Source organism: Poromitra crassiceps (assembly GCF_964638095.1).
Source record: "Poromitra crassiceps genome assembly, chromosome: 7".
Classification (NCBI taxonomy): domain Eukaryota; kingdom Metazoa; phylum Chordata; class Actinopteri; order Beryciformes; family Melamphaidae; genus Poromitra; species Poromitra crassiceps.
Window position 1 is genome coordinate 10,895,321 of NC_139628.1, and position 22,000 is coordinate 10,917,320.

Consider the following 22,000-nt stretch of genomic DNA (forward strand, 5'->3'; position numbering starts at 1 on the left):
AAAGCAAACAGGAATCGAACAAAAGGCAGAGCAGCAGCCATTTCGACCCAAAGGAAGGAGAGAAGGACTTCACAGGAAGGAAAACCACCCCCGCTCCAATTATGGCAGAAGAGGGGGGTGGGGTGTGACAGCAGGGCAGCCTGATCAAAGACAAAAGAACCGGACAGGATGCTTTTGTTGTAAAGGTGAAGATCACTGGATAAGAGAGTGTCCTTACAATGTGCAGGCTGGGAGGACTTAGGGCTCTATTCTCCCACAGGCCATCGGCGCTATTACGGGCCTTAACCGCAAAAAAACGTGCCTTGCGCCTGTTTCGGCAAGATAGCAATAGGCTTTAGGCTGCCAAATGCGCTTTAGGCCGAATGGGCGTGGCGCAGTCCCAAAGTGGGCGTGTCGGCGCTAAATACCAGCCTAGTGATATCTTGGGACCTGGCGTACATTTAGCGCTTTGCGCTTTTGAAAAGCAGGCCTATTCTGTGCCTTCACTGCCTCTTCTCTGTCACCCTTCTCTCTCTCTCTCTCTGAGTTCCCAGCATGCATTGTGTTTCTCCATTTCGCTACTAAATAGCAACCAAATGAGCCAAAATAGATATAAAAGGTAGTTCTAAATTAATGTGTAATGGTAACACAGCCTGCCATTGTCAACATTTCAATATTGGACCAAATAAAACATCGAAATGAAAACACCACCCTATGTGAAACATATATGTCCTCCTGGGCCTATATATACCCCTTGTCGAGTTAACGTGATTTAGAGAAGTAACAGCGGAACGTGCTTCGGAACGCGCTTCTAATGGCATCTGCTATACTGTGATGTCCCTCCAATAACTTGGCCCTATTTCACATTTAGTTTTACAATAAAAACACATTTATGCAATGACTTGACATAATGTAGGCTATATTTATGTGCATCATCCTTCCTGCAGCAGGCGAGAGAAAATGATATCTTTCTGGACAAACTTTCACCAATCTAATAGGCTATATTTTTCTAGCTGATGCATAGAACATTATTTTCACTTTGATATTGCTATAGTGTAGCGTATTTAAATGCTTGCAGTATTTAAACTGCAGTTAGATTGGTTTGAGAAGCATCATAATATGGAATAATAGCCGATATATGGAGACAGACGGGATGAAGGGAGGTGGGGGGGGGGGGGGATCAGAGGCTTGGGTTTCGTCTGGTTTTGCGGGACCAGTGGAATTGGAGCTAAAAAGGCAAGCGTGCCATTCGTTTATTGCACTTATCCAATGAGCATGACAGTGCATAATTTTATGCCTAAAAGGCGTGGTTGTAATGCTTTGGGCTGCATCTAGCGCCAGCACGACGATATCAAGTGCGCCTGTCCATGCCCACTGCTTTGATCTGCGCCTGCCGCTCGGCCTAGAAACTGCGCCGATGCAACGATAGGGCCCATAGAGTTATTTAACATAGTGACAATGCATCTCACCCCTTCTTCCTAAACGGTGATAAGAAGAGTTGAAGTAGGGGTGAGGGGGTAGAGAACAATAACATTGAATGAGACTTTAAAATGGTAAGATTTCAGCGTGGAGTGAGGAGAGCAAAATGAAAATTTGTTTGGGAATAAATAACACAGAATTGTCTAATTATGGTAATATCAATATCCATATTTTGAGTTGAATTTCAGATTCTTCCAATTTATGTTGCCATAGAATTAGAGACAAGGTGGATACTATAAATTTAAACAACACAGTGAATTTCATGTCCGATGAAGTCACTTTGGGTTAGAATTCCTTTGTTAGTATATTAATGTGTTACACTGCTTTATGATAATCCATATTTAATTTTGCTGAAAGGTGAGAAGAAGAGAAAATGAATTGTCTACCGTGATTAAGTCACAAGTAAATAAAATACTATGTTCTTTTATTTCAGAAGGAGCTCAGCTGAACTGGAGAAAATGAGAGCACAGAAAATTAAGGAATAAATGAAAGAGTGGGAAATCTGTGCTAGGGTTTAACATATTTTGTGTGTGTTTCAGAGAACTTCACATGGGCTGGAGGAGGAAGAGAGAATGCAGTCGTTGCAGGAAAAATGTACATTATGAAAGCGTATTAATGTTGGTTTTAACATTTCAGAAACAGGCCGAGATGAGATGGAGGTGCTGGAATTAAAAAACCACAGTATGAATAACTGATAAATTTCATTCATAGGACAATGGGAGGAAAACTTGCAAATAATCTAAATGCTAATTTTCTTACAGGGGACTGTAGCATGAGAACAGGTTATGTCATGCAAATATCTTAGAGATGAAACCCTAACATTGCTTTACTTGCAGAAAGGAAGAAAAGGCGTTATTACAGAAAAGGAGTTGTATCGAATTTGATCTTTTTCTATTGCAAACATTTGGTTACAGGAGAAGAACAACAGCAAGGCCCAGTCCATGTTAATCTGTTATATCAATGAGTGTCATTTAAGAATGATGTAGCAGGGAAAAGAATTTGGTACTAATATTTTCCTCTCACAGAAAAGGAGTTGAAAAGAATTGGAAGTCATGTTGATCAAAGGCTTTTATTGCAGCAAAAGTGATTGAAATGCTAATTTGAAGACCGAGGAGAGCTGTCTGTCTGTCATTGTAAACAGAGCGAAGATAACATTTCTTTCAGGTTAACTGAGGAACAAACTAAGTTCAAAGCAGCTGGAGGACGTGAACTTCACATGGGGTAAAATCCAACTAAAGTGTATTGGTTAATTGATATTCAGTCTAATATAATATTTCGTCATATAAGGAATTGGAAAATATAGGTCGGGTTTTATCATTAACACTAGCTGATGTGCAAGGAAACATAGACCACGTAGCATATTGACGCTTTGTCCCGTCCCTTATGCGCCACTTGTTACTAACATGGTACCCTTGAGCGACCCATGAAACGACTTGGGCTTTCCGACTAAACTCAATGCAAACCCATAGAAGTCAACTTTGACGCTTATGGCAACTGCTCCCCCATCAGCCTAACTGCTCGCCCATTAGTCAACTGCTCACCATTAGCGTCTGGGGGGAGGTTAGGTTTAGGCGTGGGAGGTGGGAGAGGTTAGGTTTAGGGTCTGGGGGAGGTTAGGTTTAGGCTAGGGTGGGAGAGGTTAGGGTTAGGGTTAGGGTCTGGGAGAGGTTAGGTTTAGGCATGGGGTGGGAGAGGTTAGGTTTAGGGTTAGGGTCTGGGAGAGGTTAGCTCCTCCAGACCCTAATGGGCGAGCAGTTGACTAATGGTGGAGCAGTTAGGCTAATAGGGGAGCAGTTGCCATAAGCGTCAAAGATGACTTCCATGGGTTTGCATTGAGTTTAGTCGGAAAGCCCAAGTCGTTTCATGTGTCGCTCAAGGGTACCATGTTAGTAACAAGCGGCGCACAAGGGACAGGACAAAGCGTCAATATGCGACGCGCTCAGAGTGAGAACGGGTTGGTGTATCATGTTCTGGTTGCAGATGGAGAAACTAAGTTGCTTTTAAAGGGTGTAAAGTGTCATCAATAATATATAAATTGATTAAGGGGAAGATAATTCAATGATGTCGTATCATTTAATGTGATCTGGCAAATCAGCATCCTGAGTAAAAGTCACTCTTATTTAGAAAAATGTACCTTATAGAGTAACTGTGAGATTAATCTTAACAGAAAGATGTTCCATTATTTGTGAGTGCAATGACTAACTATAATTGTTTGCTTAAATCTATTACAGAGGAGGAGTGGAGTAGAAACGGGAGAAAGCTTCCTGATTCAAATGGTACCGAGAGAGATGTTCAAATGAATTTCTGGGAAAATACAAACTCTAAATTTCAGATTTACTTTGCTTTAGGAAAAATTGTCATTTTACTTTGAGAATGGAAAAGCTTTCATTCATTCATTTAGCTAGAGTTAAAAGGAGCAGAGGGGACTTTGTTGCCTAAGGCATGTTTATATGCAAATGGTCTGAATGGCTCATTCACTGCCTGAGGAAAATAAGAGAAATCTTTTTCTGAACAAACATTTAGAAAACATTAGAAAGTTAATTGAGTTGCAGACATTTACTACTTTCCAAATCTATCATTATTACTGTTATATTCTGATAAGTAGTCTCAAAAGTAAGACATTTACAAGCCATGTGTTTTGCAGACAGTCATGATGCAGTGGAATTTGCACTTAATAGAAGTGTGATTATATAGTGATAAGGTGCAAACAGACACTAGTTGACTGGGAGACAACAGCTGGAGGGCTGCTGAGCCAGGGGGCTTGACAAAACAAAAGAATAATCAAGGAGTTGTTGATACAGAGAAGTTACCTTCTCAAAGTCATAAATAGTTTAACTGCGTCTAACAGGAACAGCCACAACTGCAATCATTCTATACCATAGATTGAAAGTATCGTAGGTTAAAAGTAGTCTATTATAACGTTTCTATTATAAATGCTCAGAAGAAGTTAACACATTGACTGCCAGCCCTTTTTTCAATGCTGTAGGTAGGTTCTGCCAGTTTTTTTTTTGAGGATTCTGGCTCATTTTACAAGAGCCGAGGATTCTTTTCTGCTAAGATTTTGTGAACACACAATATCTCAAAACAACTAATAGAATGTGTGCTTTCTCTGTCTAAAAGAGTTAGTTTGTAGAGTTAGTAGTTATGTAAGCATTAGCAGTTGAATACAGCATGGTTTCAGCGTCAGAAAAATTATTCCGAGATAAACGGCTTTTTGTGAAATTCGATAGAACAGTCACTTTAACCATTCATTTTTGGCATCAGTAAGACCTAAACAATAGTTTTGAACAGTAATTTCCTCCATAACAGCAGGAAACTCCCCTCTGCTTCCAACTCCTCCCTCTGTGGGCGTTCTTCTTGGCTGCAGCCAGCGGCCGTGTCACAAGCTTGTCACCAGTCTCACTGCTTTGCTGCTGCTGTGCGGCTGTGCCTGTCTGCGCGGCCGCTCTTTGAGGAAGTCTGGTTGGACTCGCTCGCTTCTTGGAGTTTTGGTTGAGAGCTTTGATGAAGCTTTTGCGATTCTGGTCATATTTATGCTGCGTGTTTCAAAGTGTGTTCCATCCGTAATCTATTATGCAAATTTGCAATCCCGCACTGCCAGCAATCAGCGCGAAAACGAAAGCGTTTTCGCCAATCCATTTTCATGAGAATGGCTTCGTCACACTGCTTTTTGCTTGCCTTCCTCTAGTCAGGAGTGCACTGTCGCCACTTAGTGGGTCGGTAAAATAGATTATACACATTCAATACCTCCAATTCTGGTATAGGAGACGTAAAAGGGGTTGATGGATGTCCCACCGTCAATTTTTTTTTTTTTTTATGTAAGCCGAGATATCTCGTCTTTGGCACTCAACGGTTGGATTCTGTAAGCCGAGATATCTCGTCATTGGCACTCAACGTGTTAAGATAAAAGAAACATAAGTCGGAAAAATGTCATAATGGGCACGAGATGAATGCAGTGATTGGAAGCGGAAGTGAGATGGGTAAATGCAGTGCTTAACATGGTAAGTGGAAAAGTACTTATCATATTACATTTGAACATGAAATGAAAGCTACAGCCTAAGTATGAAATATAGATATGTTAACAGCGAAATTATAAATGAAATAATAAACTTACAAAGATATGAAATGGATTCTTATTAAATAATATCTGTGTACAGAATTTCTATTTGCAGAATGAAGAGAGTGAAACTCTAGATATAGATCTGTAGAAGTTTCAGAAGGGGGGATTATAGAAGATATGATTTTTTATAGAAGATATGATTTATTTCATTGTGATGTGTTGCAAGAAAATATTGTTGCAGATTGGAGAGACTTGGAGAGATGGCGACACCACAGGGAAGTGATGATCAGAGGGAGGTATTCTGACTGGACTGTTGACGGGACTTATTGACTTGACTGAAATGAGCGCATGTAAATATGTACAATAATTATGGAAATGTTTGTTGGGGGTGAGGCAAACATTTAAATTCAAGTGTGGTTTGGGGCATGTGGTGATGACAAACTAATCACTAACTAATTAACATACTAATCATGAAATTACTGTGCCTTTTGAATTGTGCATGAAAATAGTTGTGTTGTGGGAAACCTTTGTATTTGAAACAGATTGATATGGAAGAGACGGAGATCAAGGAGCGATGGATCAGGTTTCAGTGGCTGATTGACTAAATGGATGGGGAATTTGGCAATATGTGAACATTTGGTTAAAATAGCGAGATGGAATATATCTGAAATGTAGAAATTGATATGGATGTACTGTGAAAAGTAATAAACTATTAGCATAGTATTTGGTTAATGCATGAATCCAAATTCAATTGTAATACGTAAATTAAATTGAGATATTGCCAAATCTCCCATACCAAAGTCCCAATGAATCAGGCTTTTTTATTTATTTATTTATTTTATTTTTACTTATTTAATAAGTTGATTACAAAGTGACACATTTGTATAATGTTTTTGTTGCATACATATTCATTTATTTGTAAATGAAGTTTGAATGTTAGTGTTTTATTTGAATGAGAAAATGTGTTATCTAAAATGGCGTATCAGTGTACAGGGTGATTTTATAGCCCATATGATGTTGGAGCAAGGCATTTTCACAATGGGATTTAATTTAAAAGACCAATGATGTGGAACTTAAGGATAGATCATAGAAGTCCATCAGATTGTAATTGAACATTGATATTTGGTTTGTTTGCATTGCAGAAATGCGGACTAAGATGGCGGACTGACATCTATAGAGTGCTATTGAAGAAATGGAGGAAGAAGACCTATGGAGGAGAATGGAAAATAAGCAGGTGTATCGCTATTTACTACTAAAAGTACATTTAGCCTTTTCAACCAAAGATCCTTAGGGGGGAAAGATAAAGGGTCAGTGTGGGAGGTTCTGATGGTACACTGATTCATCATACAAGTTAAATTATCCAAATTAAATAGTCAATACAATTTAGAGTTCATCCCAAATTAATTTGAATATAACCAGAGTTCTTGAAATCCCCTGAATATATCCTTTGTGTTAATAGCTAAAATAAATAATTGTCTATCTGGAAGTATGTGGCATTGATGATTTTCACATGTAAGGGGTTATATAGAGTGAAAAATATTAAAACATATTGCTATAGAATAGAATACCACACTCAGATTATATGTCATTCACAGAGAGGAGACGGTGAACGAAGAGGGAAGATCGGAAGACCGGAGCAGAGGGGATGACAACGACTTGGAACATGGATTCAAGACTCCAATGATGTCAACATATTCGGAATATGAATGAATGGGAATAAACAGGATGTGAGGGTTGGGATGGATGATTGCGAGTATGAATGAAGCGTCTAAGGGAGAGTGCAGATGCTGAGGAGGAGCCAATGGAAAAGCCATGATGACATCATTATACTAGTGTCTGAATTTTAATATCTGTTATAAATAAATGATAGAGCAAACTTGTATGGATGGAGCCAATGGAGACGACAAGATGACATCAATCACGTCAAATATTTGAACTGCTAATGAAATTATGTTGTATTGTATGTACTTTGTATATAATGTTGAAAAGTGAAGTGTATGATTGTAGTGCAATGTTTCATATGTTATAAGTCATGTATAGTGTCTAAGCTTAGCAATGATAGCATGCTATAGTTGTAATGAGATCCAACAACTTTAAACTGGTAGATTAGGCCAATCTATCAGAAGTATATTATGTAAATAACTTGGATTAGTAAGGAGTACATCATTACATGGAATGATATAGCAGTAAGGCACATTTCAAATACAGGCTTCATTAAGTGATGTCCCAAAAGCAAAGAGAGGGGGTCGCAGAGGACTTCTCTAGACTGTACATAGACAGAGTTTATAATCTGCATGTATTTGAAATATTTATAAGCCACTGCATTCTAAAGAGGAGTACACAGTTGGATTCGGAATATGGCAAAGTAAAGTGTACTTCTTTTAACAAGAATGTATATATCACACTCTTAAAAATGATGGGTTAAAAACAACCCAATCTGGGTATTTTTTTACCCAACTGAAGGATCAATATTGGACCAACCCAGCGCTAGTTAATGTGACCCTTCAAAATGGGTTGCTCATTTAACCCAGCAAAATGGGTTAAAAACTCTACACAATGCTGGATCAAATTAATTACAATGCTGGGTTAATTCTACCGGATGAATCGCTTAAATATTTTACCCAACTGCTGGATCAAATGAACTACAATGCAGGGTTAATTTTACCACATTAATTGGTTAAATACTCTACCCAAATGCTGGATCAAATTAACTACAATGTCAGATTAATTCTACCACAGACATTGGTTAAATGTTCTACCCAAATGCTGGATCAAATTAACTACAATGTCAGATTAATTCTACCACAGACATTGGTTAAATGTTCTACCCAAATGCTGGATTAAATATACTACAATGCTGGATTAAATTTACAACATAAATTGGTTGAATATTCTATCCAAATGCTGGTTTATCTTAACTGCAATGCTGGGTAAAATAAAAATACATTATGCAATAAACACTTTTAAACAATGTTGGAATCTGAGAAAAATATTTATTTTAGAAACATAACTCATTTCACATTAACATTAACAGTTTCATTAACACTTAATACTTTGCCCATAGCCACTGGCAAGCAGGCGACAGAAAATAAAAAATAAAATAAAACAAGAAAGGGTTCTTTTAAAATACAAACAGTCCCTCAGCCACATTCATTATTCAGGGCTTGACATTACTTGCCCCATCGGACAAGTTAAGTCTCAAACAAACTTTACTTTGGTGGGCCGCCCAGGTATATTTACGGCCACCCAAGTATATTATGTGGGGACCCATATTATCCATTTTTATTCTGCTTTGTGAAAGATGATGACAAATGTATCAGTAGAACTGAGTGAATTGTCCATTTGATAAGTTAATTTACATTTTTAATGACAAGACCAATGCCTAAAAAAGTTAATGTCAAGCCTGATATATAAAAGATGGCTGCCACACAAAAACCACACAAACAAGCCAACAACCACTGGCTTTGACATCAATAATGAAGACACCTTACTCTGTCATTGGGAGCACACACTGAACAATAAAACGTTTTCCCCCTTTCTAATAATGAATCCTATCCGTTTCAACTCTCAACAACATCCAGATCTCTACAAAACAGTTGCGACAGTAACAGCTAGCTAGTAGCTACATGACAAGGAGAGACTCCCCTGGTCTCTGATGAACACAAACTAAATAGAACATATTTGTGCAGAGTTTAAAGTGCCACTGTGTAAATTGTAAAAAAGTGCAATTAAAGGTTTAGAGATCAATATGAGAATTTATTCATGCTTCATATGTGCCAAAAAAAAAGTCAATCAGCCTGTAAATATTTTTCCAAATTATGCTGGAAGAATCCACCATTTTAGCCCTTTGCCTCAACACCTAACTTGCAGTAGACTCCCTGTTTGAGCATATGGTGTAAATATGAACTACATTTTGCATCATGAAAAATACTAAAACACGAACAATGCCCATGTAAAAGTCAAGAACAGTTTGCTTTAACCAGAGATACATAGAACTACTCTGAGCCGATGGGCAGCAGAAGAAAAAGGACTACTAGCCTCTACTTGCAAGCAAGTATTGAGGAACGGAGAAATTTGACCTGTGTAGACTCCCTTCCTCCCATTTCATAGACCACTGTCTGGAGGAATTCCCATGTGTGCGCACACTGCTTTGGGTACTCGATGTCAAAGATATAAAATACCTTGAAGCACACATCAACCGCCTGAAGCAGTGTGCTTTGCTCCAAAGCCTGTCCCTCGAGAATGACGAACGCCTGAGAGGAGCGGTGGTTGTCATTTCCCAGTGACAGGACGTAGGGGTACGGTCTCGACGACTTAGCCTGATGGAGGTACTCCACCATGTTTGTTCCAGCCTAAGAAATAAAGAAAGAAAGCAAGACAGAAAGACAAATCAAACAAAGTAAAAGATTATGTTGCAAAGCAAAGAGTAAGCAGGATAGAATACCAAGTTGGGGTGTAATAACAATATCGATACTGAATAAACAAGCACACATTCGCAATAGCTGTGACCACATATGCAATTTTCCAAAACTAGGCATCTCTATCAGTGTGTGTGGCACAATGCCTCCGACATCACTGATGTCACAATTTATGACATCACTGATGACATCAGTGGTTTGACATCACTAATGATGTCATCAGTGGGACTGATGTCATTGGTGGTTTATGACATCACTGATGATGTCATTAGTGGGACAGACAGAAGAGCCCCAGCTCCCATTTATATACTGATGATGATAGATAGATGCAGGATGGCAGGTGCAGGCCACCCTGCATTTTGAAACCCCCATCCCCCACCCCCCTTTTAGCCAATTGGCATGAACACAACACACCTTCACACACTTTACCTCCATGACACATTTCAGCCCTGTGCCCCTGCCATCCTATCCTGCTTTTCGAAAATTGCCCACCCCCCATGTGCCCTTCACACACACTTGACCTCCATGCCAAATTCCAGCCTCTAGGGTGAAAACTGTACCCGCTAAAGGGTGGTGAACTTTTTGTGGACCGAGCAACTGACTGACTTCTAGAGCTGCTGGTCACAGCTAAAAAGGAAGCAGCCAAGTAAAATCCTGTTAAAGAATTGTCTGTTAAAATCAGGCAACATTTTGCTTTCCCTATTTCATAAGGCTAAAATGTGCATGCTGCTGACAAAAACAACAATACTGTGCCATTCAGCACTATAAACAGACTTAAATGGCCAACATATTTGGAACACCAGTATAAAAGAGCAGTCACATGTTTAAAAAACATACAGCCCCTGTTCTGAATCTGATTACACTGTTTTGTGACTGTCAATTCATGCACAGCTTTTACATTATAGCTCGAAGGAGCAAGGTGTAATACAATGTAATGCAATGTGACCAGATCTGCCTCACCACATCTGGAAGTGTCTGGCTCGACATGATCGCACAATTTGAACAGCCAACTCATATTTGTGAGGAAGCATCGCCATCTCCCCACAATTTGGAAAATGTCAATAGATCAATTATTTTTTACATCGGGTGTCATTGGTCCTACTTAAAGGAATAGTTTGGATTTCTTAACATGTTGTTGTATGAGGTACAAGTTTGTAGAAATGGAGAGCTATCTGCTGAGTGAACAGGGTCATGGCAAAAACCTTTTTTTTTATTATTAATAATAATAATGATAATAACAAAACAAAAAAATGCTTCCATACTGCTCACCTCCAAGTCTCTGCAAGCCCTGAGATGCCAAGTTGACTTGAAAATACATCATTTTACACCTTGTTTTGAGCTCTGTAACCCAGGTGCTCAAGTGATAAGGAGAGCAGCTACTATAGCCCTCTACAATGCCAATTTCAGCTAAAACTGCGTGTAAATGATGTCTTTTCAAGTCAACTTGGCATCTCAGGGCTTTGGAGACTTGGATTACGCTAACTGAGCAGTATGGAAGCATTTTGTTTGTTTTGTTTTGTTTGACCTCTTTGCTCATGACCCTGTTCACACTCAGCAGACAGCTCTTACTTGCCTGACGTGGCCTGTCTTCCAACTGGGACCGCACAGGCTGCATTAGTACACTGACTGTATGCAAGTACCTCATACAACCCAACATCAAAAAATCAGAACTATCCATTTAAAAAGGCAAGATGACTAAGATCTGAGATAAAACAAACATGTAAATGCAAAGAAAATTATTAAATATCACCTGATTGACTTTTGGACTATTCATCTCACCAGGTGTGAATTTCACAATGCCCGTTTTTATTATGGTTAATATTATGGATCAAATTTTGTGATTACTAGTTCATGTTCAGAAATACATCTATTTACTGAATTATTCTGGAGCCCGGGAATGACATGCACATTCTTAAAATGAATAACATTTCCCTTTAAATATGCAGAAGGACTTACAGGCTTATGGTCAATGAAGGCCAACTTGGGAGTCCTCAATGGTGTGCCGGTACACTTTTCGGCCAACTCTGTAAACAGTTGGTGGAAGCATTGTGGGTAGCTGTCTCAGGGCAAGTTCCCCCTTGGCATCTGTAGGAAAACAATTGTATATGTTGGCATATCTGTGATTTGGTCATTTAGTAGCCAAATATAATAAAACCTATGCTAATATTGACATTTGCAAACTCTGCTGGACAACAACAATTACCCAGTGTTAATCCGTCTAAAGGAAATGTGAGTTTCCCTTCCCGTCTCGCCAGGTGCAGGATCTTCTGTGCATATACAGGCAGCCATGTTTCAAAAAGTTTTGGTGCAGCCTCTCCATGCAAAGCCAGAAAGTCCTGTGCAATCTAAAGAATGGAAAACAAGTTTTAAAACACAAATTCCATATGGCAGTTGCCATACTAACAAAAGATGTTATAAATAATGCATGCTCATTATATGTAAAATTATATTCCAATAAACATACCATGCCCGGAGTGGTTAGATGTGGGAACTGTTCGAGGATCTCGTGTATATTAGAGTTGTTTCCCCTTATCCACTTGGCCCTGTACACGACTGTATCCTGCATGTACGTCTCCACCTGGGTGCGGGGCTGAGAATTGAGTCTCAGCCATTCTTTTAGCTGTTCGGCTCGCTCTTCGGATATGGTAGATTCTATAAAAAGTACACATAAGAATATTGGCAATAACTACATTATATTGATATTTTGCTTCACCAACTTATTTTTCAGTTCAACCATTACCTGGTATGTATGCCCTTTCACGAGCGTCTCCTTGGCGCTGCGGTGGTCTCTGTGGCGTGCTCTGCGGCGTGCTCTGTGACCTGCTCACGGATCTCAGCCTCTTTCTAGTGTTCCGAAGCCTCTCTTCAAGGAATCCAGTGGCTGGACGGTGGTTCCGGCCTTGGGTGTACCATATTTCCTGGCAAGAAATGAAAATCTTTGGTGAATAGAGATGAGGCACATTCTGATTTCGACAGCGTGGCCACAGGGTGTGGCTAAGCCATCTAGAACAGGGTTTGTCTGTACGTCTATCTGTCTGTCCCCAGAAAAGTAGACCAATTACAGCTCCCACTGCTTGGTGCATGACAACAGCATCAAACAGCATGGAAGTCAAAGGAGGCACTCACAATTTTCAGTCCACCAGAAATGTTAATATCTGCACAAATATGAAAGAATGACAAAAAGTCAACTCGGACACTCATGGACGCCGCGGCTCATTTCCCGGCTGGCGGTCGGCTCTCACTCCCCAGCTGGGATGCGGTTGTCGAGAAGGTTTGCTACTCTGGGGCTGGGACTTGTGTGTCTGTAACTGACAGTTTCACATTTGTCCAGTAAAATAAATTCTTTATGACAATTTACACACGTTAATCCCACGTGCCCGACGTACAGCCAATCACAATGCGTGCGCGATCTGATCTGGTAGGCGAGCAGATCTTACACCCACACCGGATGCGACCTGTAGTAGAATCGTTGATTTTAAGAAGTGACCAATGAAATGCATCGTGATTCACTGAAATATACGTGGGGAAGGCAAAATATATTGTGGGTTTCATAGGATTTTCTTTTAGCCTGGACAGTGTAGTTTTCAAAGTTGAACTTCAGACATGGCTGACGAGGCTAGTGAAGCAAGTGCCATTCGTCCCGAGCACGACAGCTATTTAGACTGAGGATGAAAATAATGACTTCAATTCAGATTTATTTATCTCGTGTTTCAATCTGCTAAGCCTCAAGGTTTTAGTGAATGTTGGCAGTTCTGCCACGTTTCAGACAGTAAAATAGCTGACGAGCTGAATGGAGTATGAGTTACTTGAGGACGAAGACATCAATGGAAAAGACTATTCAGACCCAGATGATGTGACTGTTGGCATGCTAGCAAAGGCTCTGAGTGACAGTTCAAGATGACTGCAAAACGGGGATCGCTAAACATTACTGGGGCTGCAGTAATTGTCAACGTTCACTAAAACCTACATTTCTCAGCCTCTATAGTAGCTAGAAACATGAAATAAAAAGCATTTGAGAGCTCTGGCAAATATAATCATTTCTAATGAAAAGGCCCATGTCAGAATCTCATTTCAGGTATTCAAAGATTTTTGTTTTACATGAGTGATTATAATGTGTAGATGAAACACCAGGTTATGTTGAAAATCAAGCACTTTTCAAGGAGGATATTCAAATTCAAGCATATTCCTAACCTTGAAAACATGACTGTTAAAATCAAGCATTTTCCAAACTTTCAAGACTTTGTACGAACGCTGAAACAAAGGTTTTAGGGAACGCCGACCGTTCCGTCAAATTGTTCACAAACCTCAGGGATAGAGGGGGTGGTTTCAAACATGCATTAGGTTTAGAATGCCGTTCCAGAGCGCGCGCTTGGGTATCAATAGGTTAAGCTCCTCGACACCATGGAACAACAAGCCTCTTTTTGTCTTTTCCATTTTCTACTTTACACAAAATATCTGATAAGCCCCAGCACTTTAAAATGACTATAAAGGTCACTAATAATTGCATTTATCAAGCACATTCACGTGTTCTTCAAAAAACAAATGTTTTTCTATTTAACATCATTATGAGGTTTATCAAAAACTACTCACGCTGCCACTGCCTGATGAGTCTTTCAAGCAGGGAAATCCTTGAATCAAAGCTGAAGCCATGGCCTTTTTGGTCTCAGAGGTAGGACTGTAAACATAGAAAAACACAATGACATACATCTAGGGCTGTCCCTGACTCGGCGGTTAGTCGAAGTCATCGACTACGTAAATACGGCGATTTGCATAACGTGCGTAGGTATTAAGTGAAGAAAAGATCATTAATACACTAGATAGCTCAGTTCCAATATCAGATTTCAAAATAAAAGTTTTTAATGGCTTCTGTGTGCGTTAGTCTTGTGTGGTATGGCTTTTCGGGGGAAATCTGACCGGAAGTCATATTGTTATTGTTGTTGCTAGCGGAAGCCAGCCGGCTAACGTTAGGTAGAGAAGATGGCTGCGCTCGAACAGCGGCCCACGCTGGCACGATGCTCCTAAAAGCAATATGCTTATTGTTTTAAATGATTTGGCATCTTCTATTATTGTCAACACCAGTATTGTTGTATTGTAATAATATGCCATAAAGGTTTATTGAGATCCTAAAAAACAAACAAAAAAACTACTTTTTTTTCTGTAGAATGGTAGCGGAAACACTGCATCAATGATGATTTCATCGGTCTGAGGCTCGAGAGAGAGAGACTGAGGCAACAACCATTTTTAACAAATTTTTCCTCCTAATTTGGATTATTTATCTATTATACATAATATGTACAACAGTGATGTTCCCTTAGATTGGGTTGTTGTATACAGAATAGACACATAATTTGGATCATTAAATTGAATGTGGCAAATGTATGTTTCTCCATATTTTGTGTAAAGCCATACATGGAATGCATGATAGGTAGAACAGAGTTTATGGTTCATTTGGACCAAAAATAAAAAATAAATAAAATTTAGCATTTTTATTTTTGACCAGAGTGAAATGTTATATGGTCTCTGATTCTAAATATAGCTGAATCACTTGGTTTGACCAAGTAAAACAATCCTTACAAGCATTTTACGAACTGTCGATGGGAAAATGAATGGCAGATGAAATCCCTTGGTTCGTATGCCTGGAGAGGGAGTGACTTTGGCTCCACTCCGTTCACTTATGAAACAGAGAACGTGAAGTGCAGTGGGCTGCACTCTTTACAGTGAGTGTGATATGGCATACTTTCAGCGCAATGCACAGAGTTGGAGGCAGTCAAGCAGAAGACAGATTTGTTTTTATGCCATTTGATGTGCAATCTGGGAAGCCAGAAAAATAGACTGGGTTCCCAGATTGTTTGATGTGTAATGAGTGAACAGTGCCTGGCTGATATTAGCTGTCTTTAACCTGGTCACACACGCAGCCCTGCTCCCCAGTGCTTCACAGACTGCTGTTTTGTCAGTCTGACGACCGCTGCCAATGCAGCGAGGTGTTTTTGAAGCAGATGCGACGAGAAGCTGTGATGTGTATTTCCTGGCTGCCGGACAGCGGACTTTATGAGCCTCCCACACAATGAATCACGATGCATTTAATCGATCACGTGTCTTGAAAACGACATCTGACCCGTCCTACTCTGCCTCTGATTGGCCCTTATAGCGCTCAATCATCACTCGGGTAGTTTGAGAGAGAGAGAGACCGACCAATGTGGAGTTTGGAGGGGGAACTACGTCAACATCTGTTGTGGCGGTGCGCCATAAATGTATTATGAATGGGAAACACTGATGTGATGTCATCAGTGATGATGTCATAAGTACGGCAACCATTTTAGGGCATCCTCGCCCGTCAGAGTATTCATAGCTTTCAAGGGGCGTTACGTGCTGCTGGGAACGCCCACCTGGCGGTCAAAAAACAAACTTGTTCATTCGCTGCCAGCCGCGTCGACTAGTTTCTCATGCTGTTTGTTCAGCCGTTTGTACACACGTCTTTGCGGCCAACATTTCCTCAAAGGTAAGCTCAAGTAACGTTACAATAATGATTAAAATACCCCGTTAACGTTACTTGAGCTTACCTTTGATGAAATGTTGGCCGCAAAGACGTGTGTACAAACGGCTGAACAAACACAGCGTGAGAAACTAGTCGACTTGGCTGGCAGTGGAATGAACAAGTTTTTTTTTGACCGCCAGGTGGGCGTTCCCGGCAGCACGTAACGCCCCTTGAAAGCTATGAATAGGCTATCGTTCCTCAGTCTAAGCGTTGACAACTGACAACGCTTAGACTGAGGAACGATAGCCTATACTCTGATGGACGAGGATGCCCTAAAATGGTTGCCGTACATAAGGGCGCACACACACACACAAGGAGGCATTGTGACAAGACTGATTAGTGATGTCACACACACACACACAAGGAGGCATTGTGACAAGACTGATCAGTGATGTCATAGGGGGGCACACACACTGATGATTAGGGCTGCAACAACTAATTATTGATAAAATTATTTTTCATGGGCTAATTGTTTAGACAGCTCTTGTCCATTAAAGCAGCACTTTTGTGCACTAATAGTCAATTTGGGACATTTGTTTTTTTTATAAAATCAGCGCATTTATTTTGATCCGATTAAATCGATTAACCGAAGAAATAATAGACAGATTATCAAAATAATCGTTAGTTGCAGCCTTACTGATGATGTAATCAGTGATATAATGAGGCACACAAACACATACACATGGAGGCATTGTGACATCACTGATGCAATAACATTTAGTGAGAGCAACACACACACAGGTGTGCCAATAGGGCAGGCGAGGCCGAGCTTGGGCTAAAGAAATAACAATTTTCCATAAGAATATTTATAAAAAATAAAATAGAAACCTTACCTTTAAAACTATCTATCAGGTGTTTGAGTTGCCACTCCGCCAATGTGCCCCTGACAAAAACGTCCATTGGCCCAACCTGAAACAAACAAAGGGAGCTACAGTACACCAATAAAATAGCTATTTGAATGCCTGTTATGATGCTGATACGAGGGATTTTTAAGCTGATACCTATAACAGACAAATATCTTGTTTTTTGGAGCCACCGACCAAAACAAAACCTGGACGCTTTATTTTGGGTAAAGCATGGGTTTTATATGGATAAAGTACTTTGAATGCGGTGATGTTTGGTCACAACAAGCTTGACTGGCTGAGCTAACGTTTTCCAGCAACAGCTAAACAGTCCGCCATGTACTGTGTGCACCAACATAATAAACACCGGCCCGCAAACCGTTTTCCCATATTATAAATTACAAAGTGTATGCCCTGCCACCCAGGCTAACTAACGTTAGCTTACAGCTATGCCAAACAAATATTGGCTAGCCATAAGCAGACAGTAGGCATTGACATAGCCAGCCTAACTAGCGTTAGCTAACAGAGAAACAATGGCATGTTAGGCTACTACTGGTACGCTAGTTATCTTAGCCGTTCCCTCGCAAAACAGCCAACACGTCTAACGTTAGTTGCATATGATATAAGAGACTTTAATTTGTCTTTAAAACTAACGTTAAGCCCGCACGAGCCTTTAGCTGAAATGTAAATAGCTAGCTACGTTAACCAAACAAAACGAGGGAAAATAAATAACGCTAACACTAGTTATCTTAGCCGTTCCCTCGCAAAACAGCCAACACGTCTAACGTTAGTTGCATATGATATAAGATACTTTAATTTGTCTTTAAATCTAACGTTAAGCCCGCACGAGCCTTTAGCTGAAATGTAAATAGCTAGCTACCTTAACCAAACAAAACGAGGGAAAATAAATAACGCTTACACTAGTTATCTCAGCCGTTCCCTCGCAAAACAGCCAATACGTCTAACGTTAGTTGCATATGCTATAAGAAACTTTAATTTGTCTTTAAATCTAACGTTAAGCCCGCACGAGCCTTTAGCTGAAATGTAAATAGATGGCTAGCTACGTTAACCAAACCAGCTAACGCTAACTAGCCTTGATAAAAAGGGGGGGAAAAACAGGCTACATGATATTAGGTAATATTAGCTAACGTTACACAGACAATGATAGTTCGCCCGTATGGGAATTAGCAATGTAGGTCTAAAAGTGTACACAAACCTTTTATTTGATATTATCCTGCTTCCTCGAGGATCACGAAGACACGCAGCCAAGTCAGCCAGTCTGGACTCTGGGTGAGCAGCAAGTTCTCTCTCTGTGTGCCCTGGGCAGTGTTGCCAGATGCAGCGTTTGGTTTCCAGCCCACAGAGCCTCATACACTGTTCAAAAACAGCCAAAACTCACGCCCAAACTGGCAACGCTAGGTAGTGGGTAAACCACACTGAAATAATCAACACAGTGGGTAGATGAGGGAGGGGAGGTCTTGTCTGTGACGTCAAAATCGTCATGAGGGCTGTCCAATATTTTGATTCAGCGCATGGGTTGCACAAATATGACAAATTCCATGTATAATAACTCATAAAGGGTCAAAAATTGCATAACCACATAGTTGGGTATAATAATAACTAATTTGTTCTTAGAGTGCAGCATGGGATGATGAATACAACTAAGAGTAAGTTGAAATGCAATATAACAACTTCTAAATAAAATAGTTTTACTATTAATAAGTAAAAAGAGGAGGGAAACTGTAGAGAGAATTTAGATGTTGTTATACCCCTCCTAGCCATAGGGGGGCGTTAAGTGCATAAAGCTACTCTTTGTTGTGGGACTTCAGAAGAAGTCTATAAAAGGACGTGACTAACAGGAAGAGGGGGTCATTTGCCAGCTACAGGAGGTTGGGAGAGCAGGCAGTGAACCGGATCCGTTTTGTTGGACTTTTGTTTTGTAAATAAACTGTTACAATTTACTCTCTAGTAAATGGACTTATTTAAAGGTTAAAACTAAATATCTCACCACATTAGCCAAGTGATTACAACATTCCCAGAACAAATTCACAATATCGATAACAACTTGTACATTTCGCTATCATGCGTAACGTTACTGAAATGGTACATGCAAAAGCTATAACGTTAGTTACCATATGTAAGTACAGGAGAACACGCCAGCTCCGAGTCACTTTGCAGGCCAGATATAGCTGCTCGTAGGGCTCTCCATCTAGTGAAAGCCAGACCGGCAAGGTTGACTCTGGTCTGAGATATTTCTTTTCGGCGGCGATTTGGCTAAAGTATGAAACCCCAAACATAAGGTGGATCAGAGGATGGAATGTCTGGAATGCCCGCATCAGGGATCCGCCATCTTTGTCTACAAAATTTCTGTTTTGGGCTGTGGGCTGGGAGGGGCTCACTAGGTCGGCCTCTCGGGGGAGGGGTTTCTATGTAAACAGGTTCGGGTTGTAGGGGGAAGAAGAGAGAGGGCCATCACAACACAGGGAGGGGGCGTGGCTTAGTTGTAAACACAGAAATTAATCACTGTAACTCCTCAACATATACAAGGTATTGGTTTGGTGATATTTAATAGTGCAGAATCCTACACATAGTGCCTTTAATAAGATATATGAATAATATAAATCGACATCGCTCACATAATTAGAAACAAAAGTGTATATTTATTTCCTTGTTTTATTCTTTTTCCTACTTATCACTTTTCAGAATAGCCAATGTGACTCCAGAGGCGTGGTGGGCTGGGAGGCGGTTGATGCCCTGGCGGCCTACCTGGTTGGCTTGAACCGGACTATCACCGCGTTGTCACAGAAGGAGCAGGCGGACATAGTCCAGTTGTACACGGCTCTCAGTGACATGGACAAGAAGGCTTCAAGGTACAAAATAGAAATTATTTTGATAATTGAACAAACCTACAGAGCAGATCAAGAGTGTATGGATATTCTCTTTCACCGTTTAGGTACATCCAAAGCGCTAAGAAGTCAGGATGTCCATCAGGAGGATCTTGGAGAGCAACGAGGAAGCCGAGTGGCTCTACTCCTGGACAGCAGGCGGCAGAAAGGTGATTGGCCACAATTTGCAACCATTTTGGTTCAATACAAACCATTGAATAAGATACTGCACTGTCTCTCTGTCTCTCTGTCCTCCTCTCTCTTCTAAATCTTTTAAACCATATATTTTGTACAGAGAGAAAGACTATGAGTGGGGGGGATTTACAGATTTAATAAACTAGTCAAATGCATTTCATTTCATCATTCAGGATATTATTACACAGTTCATGCAATGTTTTGGTGGATGCTGCCACCTATAGTAGGCTAGGAGTGTCCTAGTACATTGGGATCTTGCCACAGCGCAGGTTCGAATCCCATCCGTGAAGTGAAAATAAAAGTGATGGCATCCCTTGCAATAAGTGCAGAAGTGTTTGAAAACACTGTTGAGAAGATAATCAAGTAGAAATAAAATTATATATTGTATGTTTTCCTCCTTTTTTCTCCTTTTCTTTTTCCCTCTTCCACCCCCCCCCCCCCCTCTTTCTCTTTCTCTTTTTCTTTTTCTCTTTCCCCTCCGCCGCAGTCCCTTTTGCCCAATTTTTGGCCGAGTGGCTAAGGCAATGGACTGCTAATCCATTGTGCTCTGCACGCGTGGGTTTGAGTCCCATCCTCGTCGTGATCCAATATTTCTTAAACAGAAGGAGCACGTGGACACAGCTCATGATGCAAAGTTCTACGATTCCCTCAATGAAACTCCTCTGCAAATGCCAGTAGAAATAAAGAAGTCACAGTCCATGTTTTGCTGAAACAGCATCTGATCTGCCCCTCAGTCAGAGCGTTGGACAAGTAGGTGATGATGGAGCTTCCTTTACTTTACTTGCCGTCTTGTTTTCCAGGAATGACCAGTCCTTGGGTCTAACTCAAGCCATGCAATGCATTGGCTTTTTCTTTCTGCATTCTCCTGTGTTCCTTTCTTTAACGTACAAACACCAGTCATAGAGAGCCCCAGGGATGACGTATTTTTGTAGTCAGAACGCGGAAGTCCCGGACTTCCTGGTTCTTCACTGTTTCTGCCTATGGGATTTTTGAATGGGTTTTTGCCGCGATGCTTCAAATAAGGTCTCTGGGCAACGCAAGCTTAATCAAACGTGAACCAGTGTTCAGCCAGATAATCTTCACACATGAGGACCACTTTCATGAGTTTTGAAGCGTAAATGCAAGCCCTAGAAGTAAAAAGCTTGTGCTAAGCTAATCCAGAACTACACACAGTGTCGCATAGGCTTCCCCGTCACGTCACCACTCAACCTGGACTGTTGGTGATGTGTGCGCTGCTGTGCACTGATTACCCCGGGCTGAACCAGGTGAGGGAAAGATAATTTCCGTGTTCGTGCTTTGAAGTGATGACGTTATTGACGTATAATCCCCGTCGACTCAACAGTGTAGTCTCATTTAGCCGTTTGCTAGCTAGCCGCCATTTTAACGGCACATAAAAGCTTAAAAACTTGTGAAAGTGTTCCTCGTGTGTGAAGATTATCCTACTGAACACTGGTTCGTGTTTGATTAAGCTTGCATTGCCCAGATACCTTATTAGAAGCATCGCGCCAAAAACCCATTCAAAAATCCCATAGGCGAAAACAGTGAAGAACCAGGAGTGTTAGCATCGATGATTTCCGGACTCGTTTCTGGGGCTCTCTATTGGGTGT

General features: G+C 40.6%; 1 protein-coding gene across 1 annotated transcript; it reads right to left on the minus strand.

The window, feature by feature from the left end:
• Positions 1–1,898: 1,898 nt before the first annotated feature.
• Positions 1,899–20,135, minus strand: LOC310779404 (uncharacterized protein; the record flags this gene model as incomplete). The annotated part of the gene is made up of 8 exons (XM_083639940.1): positions 1,899–1,907; positions 9,700–9,870; positions 11,918–12,021; positions 12,140–12,281; positions 12,401–12,588; positions 12,677–12,854; positions 14,527–14,611; positions 20,080–20,135. The coding sequence occupies 8 exons, from the start codon at positions 20,133–20,135 to the stop codon at positions 1,899–1,901; spliced, it is 933 nt and encodes a 310-aa protein (XP_083496066.1).
• Positions 20,136–22,000: the final 1,865 nt, after the last annotated feature.